General features: G+C 43.2%; 1 protein-coding gene across 13 annotated transcripts in view; it reads left to right on the top strand.

The window, feature by feature from the left end:
- The window catches only part of Ttll5 (tubulin tyrosine ligase like 5), a 256,731-nt gene that overhangs the window by 81,928 nt on the left and 149,311 nt on the right, over window positions 1–25,492 (top strand). For 10 of the 13 annotated variants that reach the window (XM_041658029.1, XM_041658025.1, XM_041658026.1 and 7 more), the window contains 10 exons: window positions 474–536; window positions 5,346–5,384; window positions 9,458–9,615; window positions 10,468–10,774; window positions 14,681–14,801; window positions 17,388–17,534; window positions 18,533–18,636; window positions 21,745–21,872; window positions 24,082–24,165; window positions 24,682–25,074. In XM_041658029.1, coding sequence (XP_041513963.1) covers window positions 474–536; window positions 5,346–5,384; window positions 9,458–9,615; window positions 10,468–10,774; window positions 14,681–14,801; window positions 17,388–17,534; window positions 18,533–18,636; window positions 21,745–21,872; window positions 24,082–24,165; window positions 24,682–25,074 — 1,544 coding nt within the window. The remainder of the gene's footprint in view (window positions 1–473; window positions 537–5,345; window positions 5,385–9,457; window positions 9,616–10,467; window positions 10,775–14,680; window positions 14,802–17,387; window positions 17,535–18,532; window positions 18,637–21,744; window positions 21,873–24,081; window positions 24,166–24,681; window positions 25,075–25,492) is intronic. The other 3 variants (XM_041658034.1, XM_041658033.1, XM_041658031.1) reach the window with 2 other exon arrangements.

The raw sequence follows: 25,492 nt of genomic DNA, 5'->3' as shown, positions 1-25,492 counted from the left end.
CCTAGGAGACCCGTCTGGCTGGTGTTGCAGAATCACATTCAGCAGCTGTGTGGAAAATAGGTGAATGAATTACTGACACAGATTTTCCAGTTTCTGAAAGTTTACAAGAAGAAATGTGTGCCCCCCCACAGTGATGAGCACAGAAGCACTGAATGCTCCTCTTTTCTCTTGTCCTGTCTGTGCGTATGATTTCTTGGTTAGTTTGCTTTTTGTCTTTCAGTGTGACATTTTGAATGTAGTCTTATCACCTCTGGTTAATCTACAAGATAATGTTGCCTTCTGTTTTCTAAGTCAAATCCTCTTTTTTATTCTATTTATTCTTACTCTAATTGTTTATCATTTACTCCTAACAACCATCTCCTCATTTGGCACTTTAGAAGTAGTACATAAGCATTCTGTCAGTTTTGTGCTTGATTTCTGCCTTTTCCCACCTGCACTAAACTTAAGAAATAATTTCTTTCTTTGTCCTGCAGGTCCTACCTCGAACACAAAACCTCCATGAACTATATGCTGGCAACACGCCTTTTCCCGGACAGGTAGGAATTTGCTCAGCTAAATGTCTAGAACTCGATTACAAGCTTAAGAGAAAACATATGTAAAAGAAGAGTAGCAGCATATCCAAGTCTTCATGCAGGGCCTGGGGTAGAAAAGGCCTTTTACAAAACCCACTGTATAGCTCACTTTCCAGCATGTGTTAACAGTTCTCAGCATTTTGTGATATTTGTAAAAACCCAAAATTAAGCCATAAAAATCTTCTGAGCGGTCTTACTAGATGCCCCATTTCCCTTCTTTCTTTAAAATGAAGATTCTTACTTAGCACCTTTTGCATGCTGTTTGTCCTCCATACGTCCGTCCCTCCCTCCCTCCCCTCCTTCCTTCCTTCCCTCCCTCCCCTCCTTCCCTCCCTTCTTTCCTCCTTTCCTCCCCTTTTCTGTTTTTTCCCCTCCCTGTCTCCCTTTCCTCCCCTCCCCTTCCCTCCCTCCCCCACCCTCCCTTCCTCCTTTCCGTAGAAAGGGTCTATTTTGGCTCACAGTTTGAGAGCCAGTTCATCATGTCAGCGAAGCCACCCAGGCAGGAATATGGTGCAGCGCACTACAGCATCTGTAGCCAGAAAGCAGAGAGTGAGGAATGCTCTGGGCAGTTTTAAATGGTGTCATCATCTGATTTTCAAGCACAAAAGGGTTACTGGATCAGAAGACGAGGAAGGTTCATAAATGGCACCTGGTAAGCGCAGTACCAGGGGAGTTGGGAGCTGATGTTAGCAAAGGCTGGACTTGAGATGGCCCAGCTACCAGGGCCCGTGTACCCCTGTGGATGCTTATCATCCATGCAGAATAACCACACGGTACAACAGTTCAACCCATTATTTTAATGAAGCACTTTAGTTGTGTGAAGAAACTCTCTCTAAGGATATGTCTTGTTTTCTGAGAAAGTCTTAAAATGGATATCCAGATTCCAGGCATCTCTTGCAATTTTTTGGTTATTACAGAAACTTGAATTGCACTTTCAAGTCTGTGTATTTTTGCTAAGTAGTATTGAATAACCACTCGCATAGCTTTTGATGACCTTGGATTTGCGTGGAAGACAGCCCCAGATCTTTGCATACAAACTGGAGTTTGGACTGAGAACTTTGCCAAGGTTTCTTTATCTGCAGGTCAGACTCTTGAGCAGGATGTGTCCTGCTGTGTCCCTTGTCAGTGCTCTGACTTTGCACCACAGCTCAGTCCTGACTCTCAGTGGGAATAGCCTCCTTCCTCCCTCTTGGGACTCTCTATGGAATTTTACCGAAACATTTTGGCTATATTCTCCGTTTCCCTTTTTAGTCTTTTCTGTGGTTTCTTTGAGACAGGTTGACCTGGACTTTCACTTGAACTCGTGGAGAGCCTGCCTCAACCTCCTGCCCTCTGGAAGTAAGATGTGAACCACCGTGCCTAGCTTCTTGAGAGTTCCTTAAACTTTGTCTTCTAGTCTCTAGCTCTGTTTATCATTTGTTGTGATCATAGGCAGGAGTTACTATATTTAGTACCTATTGGGGAAAGTTCCTCTTTCATATCCAGGAACTATTTGTACTTTTGACTAACTTTCATGTTTTATTGATATATTTCTTTTCAAATCTTTTTGTCTTGAAATCTTTTCAGCTTTTTGCACTATATAACGTCTCCATAATTCATTCTTTTCACCTAGAGAACTATTTTTTATTATCAATTAAAAAGCAGTCAACTAAAAAATAATCCTATCTTTTATGCATCAAGTATGCATGTAATTGGTGAGCCTTCATTGTCCAGGCATGCTTAGAAGTAATTCACTAGCTGCTTAAAATAGGCATCTGCACAGGTTTCCTTCCAAGATCTGTTCTGCTTTAGAACTCACACGGACTCCATGCTTGACACTGGATCTTTTCCATACTTCGAGTTTTCATGAGCGGGGGAAGAAGGCACAGCAGGCCAGTTGGAAACTACCAGCCTAGTCATATTTATGAAACATTTTGTTTGGGGTCAGAAATGTGGCGTATACTATATGTGAATGGGCATGGTATCATACACTTGGAGTCTTACACTTGGGAGGCTAAGGCAGGAGGATCAGGATTTTGAAGCCAGTGCTACATAGTAAGACCATATCTCCAAAAACAGAAAAAAAAATATGTCTTATTCATTAGTAAAATATAGCAGTAACCTTGTCAGCCACCTAGGTTTCAGCCAGTGAGTGGTATTTATAGCATTTAAAATAGTTGTGATGGGAAGAAAGTACAGTTCTTTTGAAAGTGAGTTATTATAACCCATTATTATGCTGGGCATGGTGGCGCACACTTTAATCCCAGAACTCTGGAGGTAGAGTCAGGCGGAGCTGGGTGAGTCTGAGGTCAGCATGCTCTGCAGGCCAGATGGTATATATAGTGACACCTTGTCTTTAAAACAACAGAAATACATTATTGTGTATTTTCCTAAACTTGTATGGACAAAATGCTGCATTTAATTGAACTACATCATCCAACATAGCATATTTCTGTATTCTTTCTGTAGGTTTCAGCTAACAACTCTTGCATATAAGCTTCTTAGAATTTTTTATTAGGAAAACAAATTTCCCTGTTTAGCAAAGAAATACCTTTATGATTTATTCTTGGTGACCTTCTAAAGCTTCATCTCCAGGTTTATATACCAACCACAGCTCAATCGGGCCACATTTTCTTGCTTTTTTCTTCCCTCCTTATCCTGACAGACCTCCCTTTGTTGTGATACCTTCCATCCATCCCTAAGTAGCTCTTGCTGAGTCTTTCTTCCTCCAGGCAGTGTGCATTCCTGGACTAGATTTAGAGTTCTTGTTTACTGACTTTACCTGTTGGCCTTTGAGTGGCTGCTTTCTTGTGTTAGTCGTTGTCAGCGCTCAACACCTATCGTGTGGGAGAAAAATATGCTTTGAAAGAAATGACATGTGTTCCTTCCCCATCCTCACATTTCACTGAACCCTTCTCTCAGTCTGAATTGATATTTCCTTCACACATTAAACGGTTCTTGTCGATCTCAAACGGATTCTTCACTCATCTCTTGTGGGCTGGGTGTGTCCACCTTCCACCCCTTCCCACAGCTCTTTCCGTCTACTCGATCAGCTTTGACGGACAGTATCTTACCCAGTGTCCTGTTGTATGGCAATAGTCTTAACTCTGAATGCAAATTAGCAACTCGGGGTTCTCGTAAGTGACAGTTATACCCGAACACATCCCTGGAGGGAAGTGGAGGTAGTTATTAAAATATGCCCTTGGGATTGTACTTAGAGGCCATGATTATAGATCCTTGGAGGTGACCATTGTCTGGGCTAAAAGTTAGTCATCCTGAGTTTTCTGACGCACTCATATCAGGACACTAACAGGGACAGGAAAGTATTATAGGAAAAGATAAACAAAACATCCTGGTGAAAATTTAACTCTTTCACTTGGTTTTCTGTAAATATTATCTATATTACTTTTGCCTTTTAAAAAATACTACAGTTTATATACTATGTGTCTCCATTGACACTTTGGAGATGACAAAGTATTTGATTGAACAAGTTAATGGATTTAGAGCTGGCTTGGAAGTATGCACAGTAATGAAATGCCAGCAATGGGAGCTTCATGGTGAGCGGTGTCTTGTGGTGGATACATTAACATTGCAGTGATGTTTTAGTTTGGGTTTCTATTGCTGTGAAGAGATGCCATGACCAGAGCAACACTGATAAAGGAAAACATCTAATTGGGGCTGACTTGCAGTTTCAGAGATTTAGTCTATTATCATCCTAGTGGAACATGGCGGCATACAATCAGACATTGTGCTGGAGAAGGAGCTTGAGAGTTCTACATCTTGATCCACAGGCAGCAGCAGAAGAGATTGTGTACTTGTAGCTTAAGCATATATGAGACCTTAAAGCCTGCCTCCACAATGACTCACTTCCTCCAAGAAAGCCACACCTACTCCAATAAGACCATACCTCCCATAGTGCCACTCCCTAAGAGCCAAACATTTAAACGCAGGGTTCTATGGGGGCTATTCCTATTCAAACCACCATAAATGATGATAAAATTGTGCTGAACTAAATATAGAAAGTCAGACTGTGGAACACGTCCCACCCCAGTGTTAAGTGTGAAAATTGAATGAGAATGGTTTTTAAAAGGAAAAACAAAAGCCTGTTTAGCAGGCATGGTTGACATTTAGCTTGGAAACCTCTCTCTCTCTCTCTCTCTCTCTCTCTCTCTCTCTCTCACACACACACACACACACACACACACAATCTGATTTGTTTCTTTAGTTGTGAAAAGCCTATTTTTGATGAATAGTCTTTGGAACCCCATGAGAACGGAACTTGGTTCCCTATTCTGAGATTGTTCAATGAAAGCAAAAAGTTCTGTAGCCAGATCTAAGCCCTGAACTCCAGTGTAGACCTTCCTAGCCCTGACCATGGCAGAATATAGAAGTATCATCTCCTGCTCATCTACAGGCACACAGACATGCACACACACACATGCACACACACACGCACACACATGCATGCACACATGTACACATGCATGCACACACACCACATACACATGCAAACACATGCTCACACACATAGGAACATACATGCACATGTGCATGCGCATGACAGTGGAGGTAATTACTGCCTTCGCGCTGACATGAGTAATAATTACGATTTGCTTTATGAGTAGATGGACAAATGTTATTACTCTCATTTTTCTCTGCAGGTTCTTTGCCTGTTCCCCATTTTAGATGTCGAGTCTACTGAAGAGTTTGTGAATGTGTTCCTTATGTGTGTGAACTCTGCAGTGAGTGGGTGGGTGGTGCTCTCTAACCTTGCTGTCCTTTCTACATCTGCAGGGGAAACCCAAGAAGAAGCTTGCTGACAGGAAGAACACGGTAACTAATTTTTCGAAGTTGACAAATTCCTTCCATGTGCATGATGTGCAGCCATGCATAGACCGAACATGCCTTATATAACTCTTTTCAGTTTGGCTCATCATGACTAGCGGCACTATGTAAATGCTTTCTATTGAAAAAGTATTCTGTGACCACATATTATAAAAAAAGGTATAAGATTTAATTTATTGGAACCATATGTGCATCATTTTAACCAATAACGATAGATTTGTTGCATGGTGGGGTAAAAGACTCCAAGACCATGCTGACTCGATGTTTATGTTGTGGCTTTGGTATACCTGAGGCATATGACTGGCCCTGCTGGAAGTCAGCACACAGGTAGCGTTTCATTTGGGCAGAGCAAAAAATAGCCAGAGGCAAGACCAACATGGCTTTGCCTCAGTCAAGACTGCAGCTGCCACAGAAACTTTTCATCCTCCACATATCTGCAGGTTCCAGAGATTTCAACTATTTCCATGTGCCTGGTCTGCGTTGTCCTCTTCAGAAGCAAAATAACAAGAAAGACAGTATAGCTACTTACTTGCGTCTCGCTTTGTTTTTCATTACGAGTAATTAAAACTTGGATTATCATCCAGTAACTTAAGTTGTGTGTGTGTGTCTCTGTGTGTATGGTGTGGGTGGGTACCTTTGTCCTGGCACATGTGTGGAAGTCACGGAACACCTTTGCGGAGCCGCTTCCCTTCTTCCTCTTTACATGGCTGCTGGGGATCGAAGTCAGGTTGCCAGGCTTGTACAGGAAGTGCCTTTACCCGCCACCCACACCCAAGCCTTTTTGAAGCATAAATTTAACTTTTAAGGAAGTTGTAATTGCCTTTTTAGGAAAAACTAAAATTAATTACTTGTAGCTTATTTCCAAATGAAAGTCAAAATTTGTTAAGTTTTCTATAACGTTTAGTCAAGGAATAGGCTTCCTAGGTATTTTCCCCTCAATTTGGGAGTTAAAGAAAACAAATTTTTAAAAAATCATACAAAAAGAGCATTTAAAAGCTGAGTGTGGGCTGGGCGGTGGTGGCACAGGCCTTTAATCCCAGCACTCGGGAGGCAGAGGCAGGCGGATCTCTGTGAGTTCGAGACCAGCCTGGTCTACAAGAGCTAGTTCCAGGACAGGCTCCAAAACCACAGAGAAACCCTGTCTCGAAAAACCAAAAAAAAAAAAAAAAAAAAAAAAAAGCTGAGTATGGTGACTGGTACATGTAATTCTCGTACAAAAAAACTAACGTACAAGTGCTGTGGTGAGTTCACAACCATCCTCAGCTACTTAGTTTTTAACTAGGCTAGGCTATAGTATAGAAACGCTTTTTCTAAAAACTAAAAGGAAAAAAAATATTTCAAATGAATGGGCCTCAGTTTCCAATTTTTAGCTATCATTTCTTAATATTTATATGGATATTTTGGTGGTATAGGGGATTAAAGAGATAAAAACTGAACTAGGCATGGTGGATGTGCCCACAGTCCTGCTGCTGTGGGGGCTAAGGCAAAGGCTCATGACTTTAAAGTCAGCCTGGGCTACGGATAGCAAGACTGTGTCTCAGGAGAAGAAGAAAAGATGCAAGAAGCAAAGGGAAGACTCTGAGGACTGAAGTCACAGATCTGGAGTTCATCTTAAGAAACTATACAAAGCAGAGTCAAGTAACTAAAAGTAAGTAGAATTGAGAAAGTAAGAAAAAGTGTAAGACAGTTAAACCAAACAAATGGAAAATTAGCAAGGAAAAGAGCACTGAGTGGCAGCATGAGACAGAGGGAGAGGGGTGGCGTGAGTGTAGGACCGATAGGAACGAGATGGATGCTGTGGAGAGATGCTAGGAACCGTTACTCATAAAGATATTCTGTTATTCTGACTGCTTAGGAAAAGTGGACTAAACTTGCTGAGGAGAGCATTGATGCAGACTGAACAGAGCTGAAGTAGAGATTGTGCAGGGCACTGAATCTAGTCAGAGTATTGGTTTTTTATAAAAGACTTCCTACAAAACAAGGTTTCCTGGTCTCAGTGGCCAGTAAGACACCCTGTCTCGAGGGAACGAGTCAGAGAGTAATAGAGGAAGAAATACAGTCTTGTCTGTTGGTCTATGCACACACCTACCCATACAGGTACACATGTATACATACACTGTGCATGCTACCCATACAGAAGGAGGAGGGGCAGGAACACAAGACATTCACAAAATACAATGTATCAGTGTACTTAGTAAAATTCTAAAGAATCATCATGCTTTAGCAATGTAAATTGAAATATTTTTTATACAGTAGACTTTAGTTCATGAACATAAACACTGGGCTTTAATTTAAAGATATAACTTCCACCCATTCAATTAAGGTGACCTAAAATACTAAGCTCAAACTAGGTTAAGATCTATCTATCTATCTATCTATCTATCTATCTATCTACCTACCTATCTACCTATCTATCTATCTATCTGGATTTTTTTCAAGACAGAGTTTCTCTATGTCACCTTGGCTGTCCTGGAACTCAACTTTGTAGATCAGGATGTCATCTAACTCACAGACATCTATCTGCCTCTGCCTCCCAAGTACAGGGATTAAAGATGTGAGCTACTATTCCTGGGACCCTGTTGAGCTTTTAGAAGATGTGTCTTTAGAAAGAAACATGCTAGAGTGTTAAGATAAAGATACCACATTTGACTACACAATTACCGAATTTGAGCATGTTAGATATTAGTAAATGAATGGCTTGAATGGTACTTTTTAATCAGTTATTAATTCATTATTTAATTGGCTAGATATATTTTCAGAGCTCTGCAGTTCAGTTTTTGGGTGTATGGTAATAGATAAGTTTGAACATTTCTTAGTTGTATTACTTGGGAAGCTGAGGCAGAGGATCTTGAGCCCAAATTGAGGTCAGCCTGGGTGTCATAGCGATATTGTCCACCAGCAAGCGGGTGGTGAGATGGCTCAGAGGGCAAAAGCCCTGTGCTTTTTCCACTCCTCCTTTGGACCGGGTCCCACATCACTCACATCCCTAACTGTGATTTGTCTTCCTGACACCTGGCTTAGGAATCGCCAGCTCCCTTCCTTGTCGCACTCGTCATTCAGAACCTGCTGGGATTGGGCCTTGTTTTCTCTCTGCCACCAGCTCGTGTCTGTGCCTCTGACTCTTAGTTCCTGACTCTGCCCACGACCTGGAGGGATCCCGCCCCTCTCCCATCTCTGTGGAGCTATACAGAAGCCAAAGAAGGCCAGGAACCTTGGTGTGGCCTCAGGTTGTGGAACAATGGGCTGGGCAGACTCCTACTTCCCTGTGAGGCAAAATCCCCTGTGTACCACGACCCTATCTCAGATACCATCTGTTCTCTTCCATTGCTGTGCTGCCAAATTTGCATGTATTAACTATTGTATAATTCAAAAGAATGTTTAAATACTAACGAGAAAATTGTAATTAGCTACAATAAAACACATTTTCTATCTCAAGTGTTAAAATCTTTTTTTTTTTTGGGGGGGGGGGGGGTTTCGAGACAGGGTTTCTCTGTGGTTTTGGAGCCTGTCCTGGAACTAGCTCTTGTAGACCAGGCTGGTCTCGAACTCACAGAAATCCGCCTGCCTCTGCCTCCCGAGTGCTGGGATTAAAATCTTACTGCTATCTCCAAGTCCTTCTGAAGATACAAGGTTTGGATGGCACATATAGTCCCTGCAGTAGAGTACTAGGCGGTATTACTAGGTGTTCAAAGGTGTTTCAATGTCGTCGTCACATGTTTTTGTTCAGAACACTTAATAAATTCAAGAAAACCATTAATAAAGTCTTACTATTGATTGAAATACTCCCATTTACCTGTGCAACCCCTTTAGTGTTCATGAGGGTTTCCATGACAATCTGTTGTCCTTACAGATGCTCTCAAGGTTGGTCTTAGAATAAAGAAGAGGACTTTACTCTCTTATGTAGTCGAGGCTGGCCTCACACTTACTGTATAGATGACTTTGAACTCAGGATCCCCCTGCCTCGATGCTGAAAGTGCAGGGATCACAGGCATATGCCACCACACAGTTTAAGGAAGAATGCTTTCTGACAGGCCTGCCTGCTCTGTTGTGTTTCCCTGCAGGATAAATACTGAAGGCGCACCAGAACTGAAGGTGGAGAGCATGAATTCCAAGGCCAAGCTGCATGCTGCTCTCTATGAGAGGAAGCTCCTGTCTCTGGAGGTGCGAAAACGTAGACGACGGAGTGGCAGATTGAGGGCTATGAGGCCAAAATACCCAGGTACCTGCCAGTGAGCATTGAACTGAATGATCTGGGCCCTGGCAGAGCCAGTTAAGCAGTTTCTTTCATAATGCCTAATGAGTCAGAACTTTCCTGATGACATGAGGTTAGTTTTCCTCTAGGTAATCTCTTCCCGTTCTGAAACTTAATTTTGAAGTGTCCAATTCCTTAGTACTTGCTTTGAAAACTGTCCACAGTGAAGTGCCTGTTTTGGCTCCTGCTCTCATTCCACCATCAAGCAAATACTTGAGACTTGAGGATAATGAGTGTCCAGATTAGTGGGGTTCTGAGCAGTGCTGCCCGCCAGTGATGATGACCTGAAATTGCCAGGCGGCATGAGTATTTTAGATGGAATTTCTCACTCTGGCTGTCTGCACAGATCTGTTTCCAACTGACCCATAGATTGACACCCCCATGTTCCCTTCTTGGTAGAGCACCTGTGTCAGGCAGCTCATTAGTCACTGGGGTTTAATTGATGAATTTTCAAAAGACGGGGTTCCTGTTCTAAGAGGCTTGAATGATGGTCCCCTGCTCTTATGTCTCCATGAAGGGTACTTTGGTTTTTTTAACCCCCTCTGACATCCTGAAGAGCACACAGGCAAGGGCTTTTGTGCTAGGGATGCCTTCAGTAGTAAGAAAGCCATGGGCGTGATGAGATCTCTCAGCTCCAATGATGATCACTGTTAGGGCTGCTGGGAATAGAAGGTGAGAGCGATGTGCTTGCTGCCAACTTTGTGTCTCGTTGCTAGTTTGACTTAGAAATGGGTTTTGTTAGGAAGGTAAAAGGATGGTGTTGGGAGAGAGGACATTTTAATCCTTTTTTCAGCAACATTAGTGATTCTTCGCATTTAGTGATTACCCAACCAGCTGAAATGAATATTAAAACTGAGACAGAAAGTGAAGAGGAGGAAGACGTTGGATTAGACAACGAAGACGAAGAGCAAGAAGCCTCCCAGGAGGAGTCTGCAGGGTCTCTTGCAGAAACTCAAGCCAAGTACACGCCTTCATTGACTGTTATAGTAGAAAATTCGCCCAGAGACAGTTCCATGAAAGTTGCCGAATGGACTAATAAAGGTGATCAGTGCTGCAAAATTGAGACTCAAGAGCCAGACTCTAAATTTAATCTGATGCAGATTCTCCAGGATAATGGAAATCTAAGGTAGGTACCTTTGAGAGTGATGGTCGTCAAGCTGCTTATAACTGACTTGTACTGAATACCAGGTGAATGTCAGTGGTTTCACAGTTTCCTTTGGTAATCACAGAAGCCCTGTGAACTAATGATTGCTTAGACATTGCTACTATCACAGAATCGGAAGGTTGGAGAAGTAACTTGTCTGAGATTGAGCTATAGTACAGCTCGGAGTTTCATAGGCCAAATAGATGCTTGGTTGGCATCAGTCTCTACGAGTGCAGAGTGGCCGAGAGGAGGAACTCAAGCAGTTCAGCCTTAGTATGTGAGACCTTCCAGGAGCTGGGGTCTCACCCCCATAAGGACACGAAAGCATCATGTGCAAGGGGAATCTCTGAACCAGTCCTTCCTAAGGATTAGGAAGTGGCGGGTGAGTGCTGAGTAGGTAGACAGGAGTGGCACAGAAGTGGTGCAGTGGTTATTCCTGCAGTCCATCAGCAGGCATTGCTGTGCACCTGCCCGGTGCCAAGACTCTGCTGTGCCCTAGCACATTGCTGTGGGGAGCAAGGCGGCCCTGGGGAACCTACAGTCTGTTGGGAAGATGGACAGTAAACAAAGAAACATGGTACTCCAGACAGCAGAGAGTGTCTGAAGATGGCAGTGGTGTGATGGTGGGGACGCAGGGTTACTACGACTGTGCTGGCCGTGCAGGAAGAGGTGAGCTTTGCTGTGAATGTGTGTGAGGAGTCAGTCCCGCCCTCTGCCAGGAGGCCAGCAGTTCCAGGAAGAGGAAAACGAGGGCCACTGAAATGGCACAAGCCATTGTGTTCGGGAAGTGTCCGCCTGAGGGAATTGGAAAGGTCAGGAGGGCTGCTAAGAACTCTACGTCCCCAGCAGGCACTGTTAGATTGCCTAGGGGCTGTAGAGAAGCTGACTTTGGTTTCTGGGTGGTATTTAAGCCTCTACACAACAGTCAGACCTTGTTTCAGAAAGTAAATTAAGGAAGAAACTCAGTGTAGAAAGAGGACAGTTAGAATTGTCCAAATCTGGGAGATGAAGCTGTTGGTCGACGATATTACAGGAATGAAGAGATGAAGATGGGCTTACGCTGTTTGTGAGGTAGGAGTGACAGACTAAAGCTCTGCATTGGCTAATGTGACCCCATCCGTAGGCAGAAAGTACAGGAGTTATTTCCTGACAGAAGGCTCCAGCTTCTTTGTATGTAATGTGGATGTACCCTGTGCTGTCCAGCAAAAGTACAGCTTAGAGGTCAAGGGTCATAGTGCAAGCCTTACAGTGGACATTGCTGTCAGTTCAGATTAAGTGTGGATGGGGAGAAAAGGCACTCTGGTAAGATCAGTACAAAGACTAAGAGATGGGCTTCAGAGCAGGAGGGAGGCACACGGTCAGGGGCAGCAGGAGGGTATCAAGTCCGCAGAGTGCTTAAGACACCAGTGTTGTGTGAGGTCCTAAGGGGCCACTGGTGAAGTGAATTTGTGGGTGGAGAAGCAACTGTGAATGGAGGGAATCAGAAAGCAAGTGTCAAGTTACTGTTCCCAAGGGCTTGGCAGCAAAAGAAAGGTAAGAGCACGTCCTGGGGAGAGCTAGCTAAGAAAGGATGCTTTTCATTTTAGAGATAGCAATTCTGGAGCCTTTGTAGACTTCAGAGGAAGGAGTTGATGGCCAGAGGATTAAGACATAGAAATGGATGTATTGGCAGAGAAGGGTTCTAAAAGAAGGGTGGAAAGAGGCCAGTGGAGGGATGGCTCTTTTTCCAAGTCATAAAGGATGGGCTGTGTGGGAAGCCAAAGAGCGGAGAAGCTGAGTCGGCTATGCAGTGGCCTGTGTTCTCCTGAGGCCAGATCCTACGCTTTGCCAGAAGGTGCAGAAAGGTTTACATTTGGGAGGGTGCTGTGGAGAAAGAGAATAGTCGGTGAGTTCAGGTTGTGTGAACTCTTTCCCAGTACTTGGGCTCTGGTCTTTGGATTGAGCTAACTGATTGATTACGCGACTGAGGTCAAGTCAGAGAGTCAGAGACCCTTTCCAGGTTTCAGTGTTCTCTGTCGAGCCAAGGTGCAGGTCAGACCAGGATTTCTGAAACTGTTTCCTGACTTTGGGGGCAGAGGGTGTTAGAAAAATTGGAATTGGAAATGGAAGATGGAAGTATGTTCTGAGCTCCATTCCAGCAATAAAACCCGCCTTAGCGACTGTAGAAATGAGTAATTCTTAGTCAGTCTTAGGGACTTCACTGTCAGTGAGGAAACAGAGCTTGCAGGATATTTTGCTGTCAGTCAGCAGACTCCAGACAGTTGCCCATTGTTCTGTGGGATGTTTCAGTGGTCCCTGGGAGCCTGGGGATGACCACAGCTAGGGCTAGAGACAGCATGCACTTGCTCCTTGTGTGATTTATCTCCTGAGGATCTGTTTGATAACTATTTGGTTTTTAGAACCTTCTTGGTTTGATACAAATCATGCCTGTCTTATACTTCTGTCCGGGTAGGACGTGTGCTGATGACTGACGAATGCCTTTGAGTGGGTCTCAGGGTAGCTTTCCGGGTCTTTTTAGGAAGGTTTATAAATGTGAAAAACTTAGTACTCTTATTTCATTTGAAACAAAATACGGATTGAAATCTCAACTGGTTATCAGTATGAGGGCTCCAATGAATGCAGTTGGTTACTCACTACGGTTGGAGGAATCTGGAACGTGCTGTTGTTCTCTGGATGAGAATAGGAATGTCTTCGTTGGGAACATTTGGATGTTTAAATTCATTGTTTCAGATTCATACTGTACTCCCATAACTGTCCCTGTTAGTAATAAGATTGTAACCTTATTTATAGCTAGGAACTCTTAGAGATGAAAACTCCAGAGCAAGCAGACACCCTGACCTGACTCCCCTGCGCTCCAGTCCTCCAAAACACACTCGGCCCTAGACCCTATAGAATCTGCAGTCTGCTTGGGACAGATCCTTCATCTTGACCGTGGGGAACATGAGCAGACAGTGTTTAGTGATTACATGTGCGAGGATTGTGAACGGAATTTGTGTTGGGCCCTAATCTTAGCTGATGTAATTTTGGCTACAGTGTCAGGAGGCCGATCAGCTGAAGTAACCAAATCTTGCCTGAAAGAAAACAGATCTGCCACAGTTAGCTGCCGAAGTGAAAGTCGTCACTGTCTCTGGTCCCCTGGCTTTCCCACTGCAGCTTGAAGAGAGTCCTTGTCTGTACCCTAGACCAGCAGGCAGGAACCAGCTGTCACTAGGGTGCGTTTCACCGTCTTGAAGGCAATTTCCCCACTGAATGTCTGGGTTCGTCCCTGCCTGTCAGGCCGTGTGCACCGAGCTCTGCTGGACCGCATCCACTCGTTCTGTTCTGCGCTCCAGCCACTCCTGTCATGGAGTTGAGATGCATGACCTTATAATTTGGGCTCAAAAGTTCCTTTGTAGGGTTCATCTAGTTTCTAAGTATGTCCTAAAGAACTTCTACCACCAAGCCCCTTTCTACCAGTGTCCCCACGACCACCAAGCCCCTTTCTACCAGTGTCCCCACGATCACCAGGCCCCTTTCTACCCGTGTCCCCACGATCACCAGGCCCCTTTCTACCCATGTCCCCTCGATCACCAAACACTCTGCAGTCTCCCAAGAAAGTTCTTAAAAATCAGAGAGGTGGAGAGGCAGAATAAAGAATTTTGAATTTCTGTGTATCCCCCTTTTATGGTAGTAATGAGAAGTATTATCATGGTTTCTTACATTGGAAACAATTTGAAAGTTCATGTAGGGTTTGGAAGGGTTCTTTATTCAGTAGTGTCTACCTAACAGTTTTCATATTCTTAGCTATCCAAACAGAAGGATCTTAAAGGTCAGTTGGAGAGAGGCAGGTATTTGGTGGGCAGGTTTGCCATTCTGTCTCATAACGATGTGTTGTTTTGGATCTTACAGCAAAGTGCAGGCCCGGCTGGCATTCTCTGCCTACCTTCAGCATGTGCAAGTCCGCCTGACGAAAGACAGTGGTGGTCAGACTCTCAGTCCCAGTTGGGCTGCCAAAGAGGATGAACAGATGGTGAGGCTCTGCTCGCTGGGACCTGTGACTTACCCCTTTTCTTCCTCTCCTTCTCTCCCTTTATCCCCAGCTCCACATTATGTTCTGATAAAAGAATTACTGCAGGATGCTGTTAAAGGTCTAACCATGCAAGCCTGGTGACCCGAGAATTGACTCCACAGTTGTCCTCTGACCTACACAGGCATGGTGTGGCACACACATTCACCATGTATGACACACACATACACACACATACACTCACATACACACAGATGTTATACATGGCAAAGTTTGAAGGTTTCTCATGTTTTTATGTGATGTGAAGCAGCTCTCTGAAGCCATGTGCGTTATGCTGTGGAGAGGAGGCATCGCTTTACTCCATTTTGAATTGGAAATTGATTGCTCATTGGATGTTAAGTCCTGCATGAAGCCTTTGAGAAGAAAAAAAACCATTTTTCTGTCCTTAAACTGCTTTCCATTTCATTCTTTGAGGGAGGCATCGTTAACTCATTTTACAAATGAGGAAAAAAGGACCTAGAAAAGCCAGCACTTTTGTTCTGTAGCTGGAATGTGGTAAAACTGGACCCAGAATGTCATTCTTGCCTTTACTTTGTTTCCTTTCTTTTCTGTCCCGAGGAGTCCCGTTAGCTTTTTGAGGCAGTACCTCTTTGTAAACTCTCCCAGGAAGTACTGTTCCTATGTCTACTTGTAGTTGTGTAAAATTTTTGGATTATTAGAATCAAACTTATGACAATTTTGACTATGTATTAGTCATTTGAACTCACCATGGATTTAATATTCTGGATCACAATGACAGGGAACATCAGGTTTTTTTGGTAAGATCAGAGCTTGTAAAGGAAGCCACAACCTTTTAATGCCCATCCTAAGCTACTGGCATTACCACAAGCAGAGGGATCTTAAACTCTGAGGAAGCTGGGTCCTTCGTCAGGGCTGACTTTAATTTTTAGTTCTCTTTATGAAAGGTGCATTTTAAAAAGCATAGTAGTTATCCCAGAAAGCAAATGATGAATTTAAAGTAGCCAGTGCAACCCAGAGATAAAACCTTGTATGTCATGAATAATTCTTCAGCCATCAGTGGAAAATGTTAGCGCTACACTTTCCAAGTGGAAAATTGAGCCTGCCTTTTTCAGAGTCAGTTTGTCTGCTCCACTGAAAAATAATGTTTTAATATAGTAGCTTAAACCACGCTATAGTAAAGACATCAGAGAACTATAAAATACACCCCCTCCCCCATTATAAGGCTGTAACATTTATACTGGAGAAAATTGGAGGAGGGGGCGTTGAACAAAAATCAAATGTAAAAAAAAAAATCACTTAGAAAGTAACCAATAAGCAAACAAAAAAACAACCAAACTAACCCTCTTGTTGCTGACTGAGTATTCACCCAAGATTTGGGGTTTTCTACAAGAATATACGAGATCATCACTGCAAAACCGAGTAAACATCTAGCTGCCCTGGCCATGGCTTTGTTTATGAAAAAGGCAGGTACACAGCTTCCCTCTGTGATCCAAGTTGAAAGCCTGGAGACCCGCCACATGAAAACAGTTTTATATTTTATGGGCAGTAACCTCTTTGAGGTCTCTGGCTCCACGAAATCTCTCAGAAGCATCTGTGGTGTCATGAAATGACCTGACAGATCCTCTCAAATTCAGAATCCTTTGTCTCCATCTTAAGCGAGGAATAGTCTTCCATTCTCTTAGTGACTGTCCCCTGGTGTTGCTTCCCACCCCTGGCCCTTAGAATTCCCTTACCCTTCGGAAGGAAGAACGGTTTGTCCAGCAGTTTCTAGTTTCCTTCACAGCCACTTTCTAAGCAGTGGTTTCTGCTCTTCAGCTGTGTTCATTCCCCATGCTTCTTTCCATACCTTCCTCCACTGTCTTTATATGAAGTCTCTTGATGCGACCCCAGAGTCCAGATCCAGGGGCTGCCTCTAGCTTGTGATCATGTCTCACTCCGGCAGTGACTCTGGGAATCTTTGACATTTGACCCTTTTCTCCCTGACCTCTGTGGCATTGTTTTCTATTAGGTTTCTCTCTGTACATGATTTTTTTGTTTTGTTTTGTTACGGGGTCTTACTGTGTAGCCTAGGTTGGTCTCTAACTTGCCCAGGCATTATAGACATGTACCATTGTACCTGATCCTGTTTCTGCCCTCTCACCTGTGCTGAGTTCATCTGCTTCTGTGATTTTAGTTTGCATTGACCTTGATTGCTAACTTTCCTAAATGGATCTGTTTGAGCCCCTTTTTAGAAACAATATCCACTCTTTAAGTTATGATAGCTCTGCTTGTGTATATATATACATGGTGGTATTTGTATAACTACTGCCTTACTAAATAATTACTTGCATCTCTATTTGGTTTTTGTTTTTTGATTGCCCACATACTGAGGGAAGAGAATACGGTCTTTTTGTTTTGTCTTTATGTAGTGTCTTATAGCTAACATGTTTGTAAAATGTGTGACATCATACCTCTTCTCCCATTATCTTTTGTTGTCTTCTCACATCTTCTGTTCGAGCCCATCATTGTTTGTCTTCTCCATGTTTAGCACAATCCCTACTTTTGTTCCTCTCTCATTACTTTATTTAGGAGCTAGTGGTTCGTTTCCTTAAGCGAGCATCAAGTAATCTCCAGCATTCATTAAGGATGGTGTTGCCTAGTCGGCGATTGGCACTTCTGGAGCGCAGAAGAATCCTTGCCCACCAACTCAGTGACTTTATCGTTGTGTACAACAAGGTAAGTTGTTTACCTGATGTCTTCAGTGTTGGTTCATTGTACCTGTTGGGAACAGGCCATCTGCTTTGTCCCGTTCTCTTGGTGGCACCATTCCCAGTCCAGCTAGGCTGAAAACTGCATATTTTGAGGGCCAATGGCTATACTTAATTCTTATAAAATTGCACCATTCTTTGCTCTCTAGTATACCTGAGAAAGATCCTAGTCTGTGTGCAACTGTAGCATAGTATTGTGCCTGTAGACACTGGGGAGATGACCACTTGAGTGGTTAAATTATGAATTTAATATGATGACTTGCATTTCTATTTCGGAATAGTTAGATTTTCTTCTCTGAAACATTTGAAACAGGAATATGACTTCACACCTATAAGGTACACTATTTAATTAGAATTTTTTTTCAAAATGTTTTGTATCTGAGGTTCTAGACCATTTTAAAAAGATGTTATTTTGGGAGAAAAAGTATGTCCACTATGTAGGAGGAAAAGCTGAGTCCTGGAAACTGACATGGCTTTTCTGAAGTTACATGGGAAGGCTAGTGGACTGTCGACACACTGAACCTGTAGCCACGATTACTTCAGATCTGTTGAGAATCCTGTTTTGTCTTACACAAGTAAAAACTCAGTCAGTTCGGAAACTGATACAAGAGACTCTTCCAAGACCAATCTTTCCTCTATGAATTGCAACAAAATATTGTGTGTCTGTTGTCCAGCAGCACTGTGAAGCTGCAATTATCATCCCAGATGTTACTATAAAAAGCTCTTGCTCTATGACCCATGTTAGCAGAAAGTAAAAACATGATTAAAAATTACATTCTGCCACCGTTACTTGGGAATTTCAAAACATTTCATGAAACGATGACCCAAGTAGTTTGTCAGATTTATAAGTGGTGGAAATACGGGAAGAAGGAAAGCCTCTCCCGCAAGGTGAGGAAAGCAGAGGAAAGCGCATCTCTCGGGAGTCAGTTTGATCTTGTTGTTTTTCTCTGGGTTGGACACGGGTAGGAAACAGAACAAATGGCTGAAAAGAAATCAAAGAAGAAACTAGAAGAGGAGGAGGAAGATGGGGTGAACGCAGAAAGCTTTCAGGACTTCATCCGACAAGCAAGGTACAGGGCACTGCTGATCGACAGCCATGTCCTTCCGTCTCCTGAACTGCCCACTGGATCACCCGCAGCCCCTTGTTTCTGTTCTGTGGATGGGAATAAACTCAGTCCCCAAAGGAGGGAACATTTCCTAGGTTTGGCCTCTCCATATCTTAGCCAGTTGTGTTGCTGTTGTCATGACTTCAGTTATCAAAACACTGCTGCTGGGTGTCCGGGCTGGAGTTGTAGACAGCCTGCAGCGCACAGCCCTGAGAGAGTGAGAGCCCCTGCGAAGGGGAAGTTAGAGGCTTCTAGTGTTTGCTGGGCCCAGATTTATTCCCGACCTACTGATGCGGTGGAGACGACCAGATATTCCTATATAGAGTAGGGTGAGGACTGGCGGTTTCTCAACTCTGTGAGGGTCACGCCTAATTTATATAAAACAGAACAAGTTTTTCATGCTTAGGACTGACCTTGAGAAATTGAAAATCTCTTATGTTCAGCTCTGTTGATGTAAGCCAGCCAGACCGTTTTACTCACTGACATTGTATTTCCAAAGGAAGAGATAACAAAAGCACTTAATTTTTAAGATTTGTAAAAACTCAGAATGGAGGGTCTTTTTTTTAAATTAGAGAGTTGTCAGGCTAGAGAGTTGATTCAGGGGTTAAGAGCATTATCTGTTTTTGCAGAAGACCTGGGTTCTGTTCCCAGCACCTACATGGTGTCTCAGAACCATTCCTAACTCTAGTCCCAGGGGACCTGACATAAAATAATAAAATCTAAAAATATATATTTTTTTTAAATTAGAGAGCTGTGCAGAAACTACTAAACTAAAGGAAAAGCAATGATAAGCCCCTTTAATTAGGCTTCAGTAGTCCAAGGCACAGTGGGAGGATAACAGTAGAATATCAACATTCCGTTCTTTGTGAAGTTAAAGTAGATAATGGCTTATCAGTCTCTAACACTGAGGTCCTTGGTTAATTCTTTGAACAGACTTCACTGTGGCCTCAGTGTCTTATGTTTTAGGTGTGCTACAAACACATATATCATTTTGTAGGGTTTATAGTTATATAATGCACTTTTGTGGATTTTCTGAGGTCTTGAGTAATATGCTTGAGAAAGCAGGTATAGAAATAAAGCAAGAATCAACTTTCCACATCAGCCTCATAAAAACAGCAAAAGCAAAAAAGGACAAGGTGGTTCAGTGGGTAAAGGTGCTCATGCCTAAGCCAGAGACTTGAGTTCTATCCCCAGGGCCCACGTGGTGGAAGGAAAAACACAGTTCCTGCAGGTTGTCCTCCACGCCTCTTCCATGACGTGCATATGCTCATCCACAAAGTAAATAAATAAATGTAAAAAGATTAAAAGCGGAAAAGGGAAAAAAGTAAATGATACCAAAAAATAGATTCTTTTTAAAGTTCCTAAAATAGAAAAATAGAGAAAAAACCTCTCTCTCTCTCTCCCTCCCTCCCTCCCTCTCTCTCTCTCTCTCTCTCTCTCTCTCTCTCTGTATAGTGTCATCCCTCCCTCCCTCCCTCCCTCCCCCCCCCCTCTCTCTCTCTGTATAGTGTTCCTGCACGTATGTCCAGAAGAGGGCACCAGGTCTCATTAGAGAGGATTGTGAACCACCATGTGGTTGCTGGGAATTGAACTCAGGACCTCTGGAAGAACAGCCAGTGCTCTTAACCTCTGAGCCATCTCTTCAGCCCAAAACCTCATTTTTTTTTTTTTTTAAGAAAAGAAACATAACTGGAAACTAAATGTAAACTATATATACTCTTAACTAATAGAGTGTTTGGGGTAAAAATATATTAGGTTATATTGTTGATTGTCATTTAAGCAGCAGTTCCTGGGAACTGTGTGGCATTGTAGGGTCTTTTACTAAATTAGGACGAGCACACAGACTCCTTGAATAGCCTGACAAGTTCAAATGCCTGCAGGAAGGAGGCAGGAAGACCTAAGACAGGTGCAGAGTGGCTTGTGGTTGGGCCAGCTATCCCCTGCCTTCCAGTACTCTGAGAGCGCCAAATAAAACACTGCCAGAGAGAAGCAGGGCCCATTATAGCCCCAGCTGGAGGTATCTGCCAGTTAACACTATTTATCTTGTGCCGCTCTTCTGCTTGGGGACCTGAGCTTTTATGGAGATCCATAGAGGTGCTTTCCTGGGTTTTCATTGGTGTGTCCTGAAGACGGCAGGTGAATTGCCTCACCTCCTTGAAGGCTGCCTGTGAGAAATAATACCAAGCTCCAGAGATAAGAAGGTGGCTACAAAAAGTGGCTGTCCATATTGAAAATCCCTGCGTTACTGCTTCAGAGCTCTCTGGCTGAGAGCAAGATAGAGCCGCGCACGCTGTGTTTGCTGGGAGCCTGCTCAGACCCTCCTCTGTTTTCTAATACTCTAGACTCTGGCCACTCATAACATGGCATTTCAGTAACTCAAAGTGCCCATCTAGTTCTATCTCATTTGATGTTCAGATGGTTAGAGATCCGTCTGTGGCCACACTAGGTCTCCTTATTTCTGACAGAGCCAATAAAAATGACTTGTGGCCCTTTGAGTGAAAATACCGCAGTTATCTGGAAGCAGCCAGATGATAGCTGCACTCTGTGGCTATAAATGATCTTTTTTACATATTTTATTTTTTAATGGTACACACCTTTCCGTTTCTCTCGTTCTCTCCCTCCACTCCCCCCGCCCCGTGTATGTAAGCTGATGAGGGGGGTATTGTACAAAAATAGGTTGTTGGTAAGCTTTGACCTAATCTGTGGTTTCAATTTCTTACCAAGAGTGTGCTTACCCAGTAAAACTTTGTGCAGGTGACTGAGTACTTGAAATGTGTGAGTTGTGACTCTGGCAAAGAATAGTCTAATTTTATCTCATTCAGCTAAGTACATAGCTCCATGTAATCAGAGTTTCTGCTGAATCAGGTAGTGCAGGTCTAGAAATTCTCTGCGGGTTAATAAAGATTTATCATGGTCACACTTTCCCAATTGCTTTCGTTTTAAACTATTAATGAGGAGCTTTTGCCTTGTGTGTCTCACTTTCCCTTCTGTGCTTACTGTTTCCCTGATAAAATGTCGAAGGATTTTCCAGAGCTGCTTCCTGTGCTGACCGAACTCTCTTCTTCATTTCAGTGAGGCTGAACTGGAGGAGGTGTTGACTTTCTATACCCAAAAAAACAAGTCTGCCAGTGTCTTCCTGGGGACTCACTCTAAGAGTTCTAAGAACAGCAGTAGCTATTCTGATAGTGGGGCCAAAGGTGGTAAGTACGCAAGCTAATGAGTGAGCCGTGCAAACAGAAGCATCGGGAATAGGAGCCCTGGCTACACACTGGTCTTGAGTGTGATTGAGTGTAGCCTTGACTGTCCTTGAACTCACTGTGTAGATCGGGCTGGCCTCAAACTTACACAGATCCACCTGCCTCTGTCTCCCAGTGCAGGGATTAAAGGCGTGCACCAACCCCCTCTCCCCAGCTGGGTAGAGTGTTTTTGTTATTGTTGTTTGTGGGCCTATTCTATACCTAATTGGGGTGACTGATACTCTTGGTCCCAAGCTCCAGATGCCATTGGTTTCCTTCAGGCATTATGATGTTCCCTGTGTTTCTAAAAGTTCTCACTGCTGAGGTTTGGAATCAAATGTGGACCAGACTCTCTAGCTCATATTGTTGTTATAAAAAAAAAAAAGCAATCACTCTGCTTTCTATGTAAGATCAGTTTCAAACCTAGTTGCAAATGTAGCAACATAGGAATTTTATCAGTATTTTAGTACTTTACTTATTTATTTATTTATTTTGCTTGTGTGAGTGTCTTATGGCATGTATGTCTGTGGACTCCTTGTGTGCCTGGTGCCTGTGGAGGACAGAAGAGGGCAATCAGATTCCCTGGAACTAGAGTTGTAGATAGTTGTCAGGTGCCAGGTGAGTGCTGAGTACTGAACCCAGGTCTGCTCAGACCATCTCTCCAGCCCCCCTTGTCAGTATTGTGAGTGCTAGATTCAGTCTCTCTGCTCTTAAGGCTAGCCCAGTCCTGTGAATATTTTCTGAAATATTCAGAAAAATTAGTTATTTCAAATGTAAAATGAGTTTCCCAAAGAAACAGTGTAAATTTTGTTTGTATTTACAGGGCTGCAGATTGGTCCCAAAGCCTCAAAATGCTAGACCAGCTCTTTCTAGCACTGACATCCCAAGCCGGTGTTGTAAACTCACTTAGGGTATTGCATAAAGCCTCCTTAGTGGCTGTGTTCCTGAATTGTATTTTTAGCAGTCCCTTTAAGCCCTGCTTCCTCTTGGAGTTTGTTTGTAGCTTCATATTCACCTGTTCGTTTTTTCTTTCTCTTATTTGCTGTATGTTGTGTTATCTCCTTTGATAGCTGCTAGCAGTTCAATGACTTGGCCTTCAAAGCCCTTGAGTTTATCAAGTGTATTGTTTGGTGTGTGGAACTGAGTGGGTGAGTGTGAGAAGGCTGATGAAAATCTGAAAAGTAGCAGTAGCAGTGTCGTGGACAGGAGGCGGAGAGATGTTTACAGGGAGGTCAGAGTAGGGAACAGCGTGTTTACCTGGTGAGATGGGGCCCACACGGGCATTCATACGGCAACTTAGCCCTTGACAGTAATGGAGAAGACATTTGTATTAACAGGAGCTGCATATACCAGTAGCTCCTGTTAATACAAATGGGACATTTCAAATTCTCAAATTTGTTTCTTAAAGATACTTTTATATTAGAAGATAAATTCCTGCATTTATCTATTGTCTAAACCTAGAAAGGGGTATGAAGGTTTCAGTCAAGAAAAGAAGCATTTGATAGTTCGGTGTCTGGGTTCATTTCATAGCTGAGCAAGCAAATGATAGCATTACCCCTGCAGGTGCTGGTGGATCGGACAGGACCCAGATGCCATTATCCTTTGAGAAACTCTTACGTTCTTGTATAAACCTTGCCTCTGAAGCAGACTTGAGCACTTCTCTAGTTATTAATAGCTTTCGACTGCTCTGTTTCAGAATCCGATGGTAGAGAAAAACCACTATAGTGGAAAATGGTTTTATTAGTCAGTATAACCATCAGCCTGTCTCAGGTAAACTGAGGCACATACTTTAAGCTATAGAGTCGAAGTGGCAAACCAATTAGTGAGGCCATGCTTGCACCTCACAATGCTGCTTTTGTGCATGTGTGTGGATTTGGCTCCAGCAGGTCCTGCCAGCCACTGTGGGAGACCTAGTGGGAGCACCCGACTTCCCTTTACTTATATCATTATCCAGGCATGTCCTAGCTGGGTCACAGTCAGTAGATTGCTGCCTTAGGTTTGAGTGAGATGGTGCTGATGTAGGCAGTCGTTGGGAGTTGACTGCTCACTAGAGCTGTTGCCGTCCTTTAGAAGGTGTGGTGGCATGTGCATGTTTCCCAGCATTGTCTAATACTTGTGTATCATGTTATGATTTTGATTAGTAAAGCACTTAAGTCAGTATTTTTTATTTCAGATCACCCTGAGACAATTCAAGAAGTGAAAATAAAGCAGCCCAAACAGCAACAGGCAACAGAAATCCACTCCGATAAATTATCTCGTGAGTGTTTGAAACACACGTTACGCTATGATGCCCCTCTCACAGAAAAACAGCTCTCAGGTGTTAAACATTTTAAGCTCATGGACCATTATTGCCCTGGAAAGTTTCCTTTTGTTCTTCCCTTTCCCTTAGAATTTCCTGTTGGTAACTTTATTTCCTTCGAAAGCATTTTCCATTTTCTTTAGAAGTTCTAAGCACTTTCTTTTTTCCCAGAGGGAGAGGAATTAGCTGCTCCTTGTAGAAACTTTGTCCTGCTTGCTTAGCATTTGTAGAATGTGCCTGCTCTGCTTTGTGGGGGATGTCTCAACTCAAGCTTTTAGGAAGGGATAATGATAAAGTAAAATCCTTGTTACCAGGCTGTCTCTGGTAAGCAATGTTTATGGCATTCAAGATGAATACTAGTTAAAGCTTCATGATTTCTGTTTCATGTTAACATATTTTGATGTTCTAAAATTGTATGTTTATGTGTCCTAAAATGACCTGTTTTTTTGTTTTGTTTTGTTTTTGCTTTAATAGGATTTACCACTTCAGCAGGAAAAGAGGCTAAACTAGTCTATACCAATTGTTCTTCTCTCTCTGGTCCTGCTGCTGTTCTTCTGCAGAAACTTCCCAGCACCCACTTGTCATCTATTATTACCACCTCTGCCCTCTCGTCAGGTCCTGGCCACCATTCTTCTTTATCTCAGATTTCTCCAGCTATCCCCAGCATGTCTCACCAGTCAGCACTTTTACAGAACCCAGTCCCCGACAGTGCTTCTCCCTCCATACACCCTGGGACCCAGAACGTAAGCCCCGCTGGCCTGCCACGCTGTCGATCAGGCAGTTACACCATGGGCCCCTTTTCCTCTTTCCAAAGTGCCGCACACATCTATAGCCAGAAACTGTCTCGTCCCTCTTCAGCAAAGGCAGGTGAGTGAGAAATGAAGACTGCCTGCCATGTCAGCTCCTCCCCAGCCCCATGAAAGTAGAGCTCCCTCTGTTCCCTTTGCTTTTGATGACTTCTGCTGTGACTAAAGAGAGGTCTTGCTTTTTTGTCCACGGGCATTCATTCACTGATACAGAATGAAACAGGATTGCTTTTAGGTACTGTAAAAAGGAGATGAATAAGACAAGGCATCTAGATTTCCCACCGCAGACGATCACAGACTGTGAAGACACTGCATTCTTTCTGATTCACGTCACTATTTCTGACATCACAACATTTACAAACGAATACATAACCAAAGGCTTCGTAAGATACGATATTTAATTTTAAATGAAGTAGACCCATATTATCAGTCAAGTTTTCTTCTCATTTATTTTATGGCATTGGGGATCGAACCCAGGA

The sequence above is a fragment of the Microtus oregoni genome, unplaced genomic scaffold (assembly GCF_018167655.1).
Source record: "Microtus oregoni isolate MIOR12 unplaced genomic scaffold, Mior012 000009F_ref0000495, whole genome shotgun sequence".
Lineage (NCBI taxonomy): Eukaryota > Metazoa > Chordata > Mammalia > Rodentia > Cricetidae > Microtus > Microtus oregoni.
The sequence above is the reverse complement of the archived record's forward strand: the minus strand, read 5'-3'. Positions and strand labels throughout refer to the sequence as shown.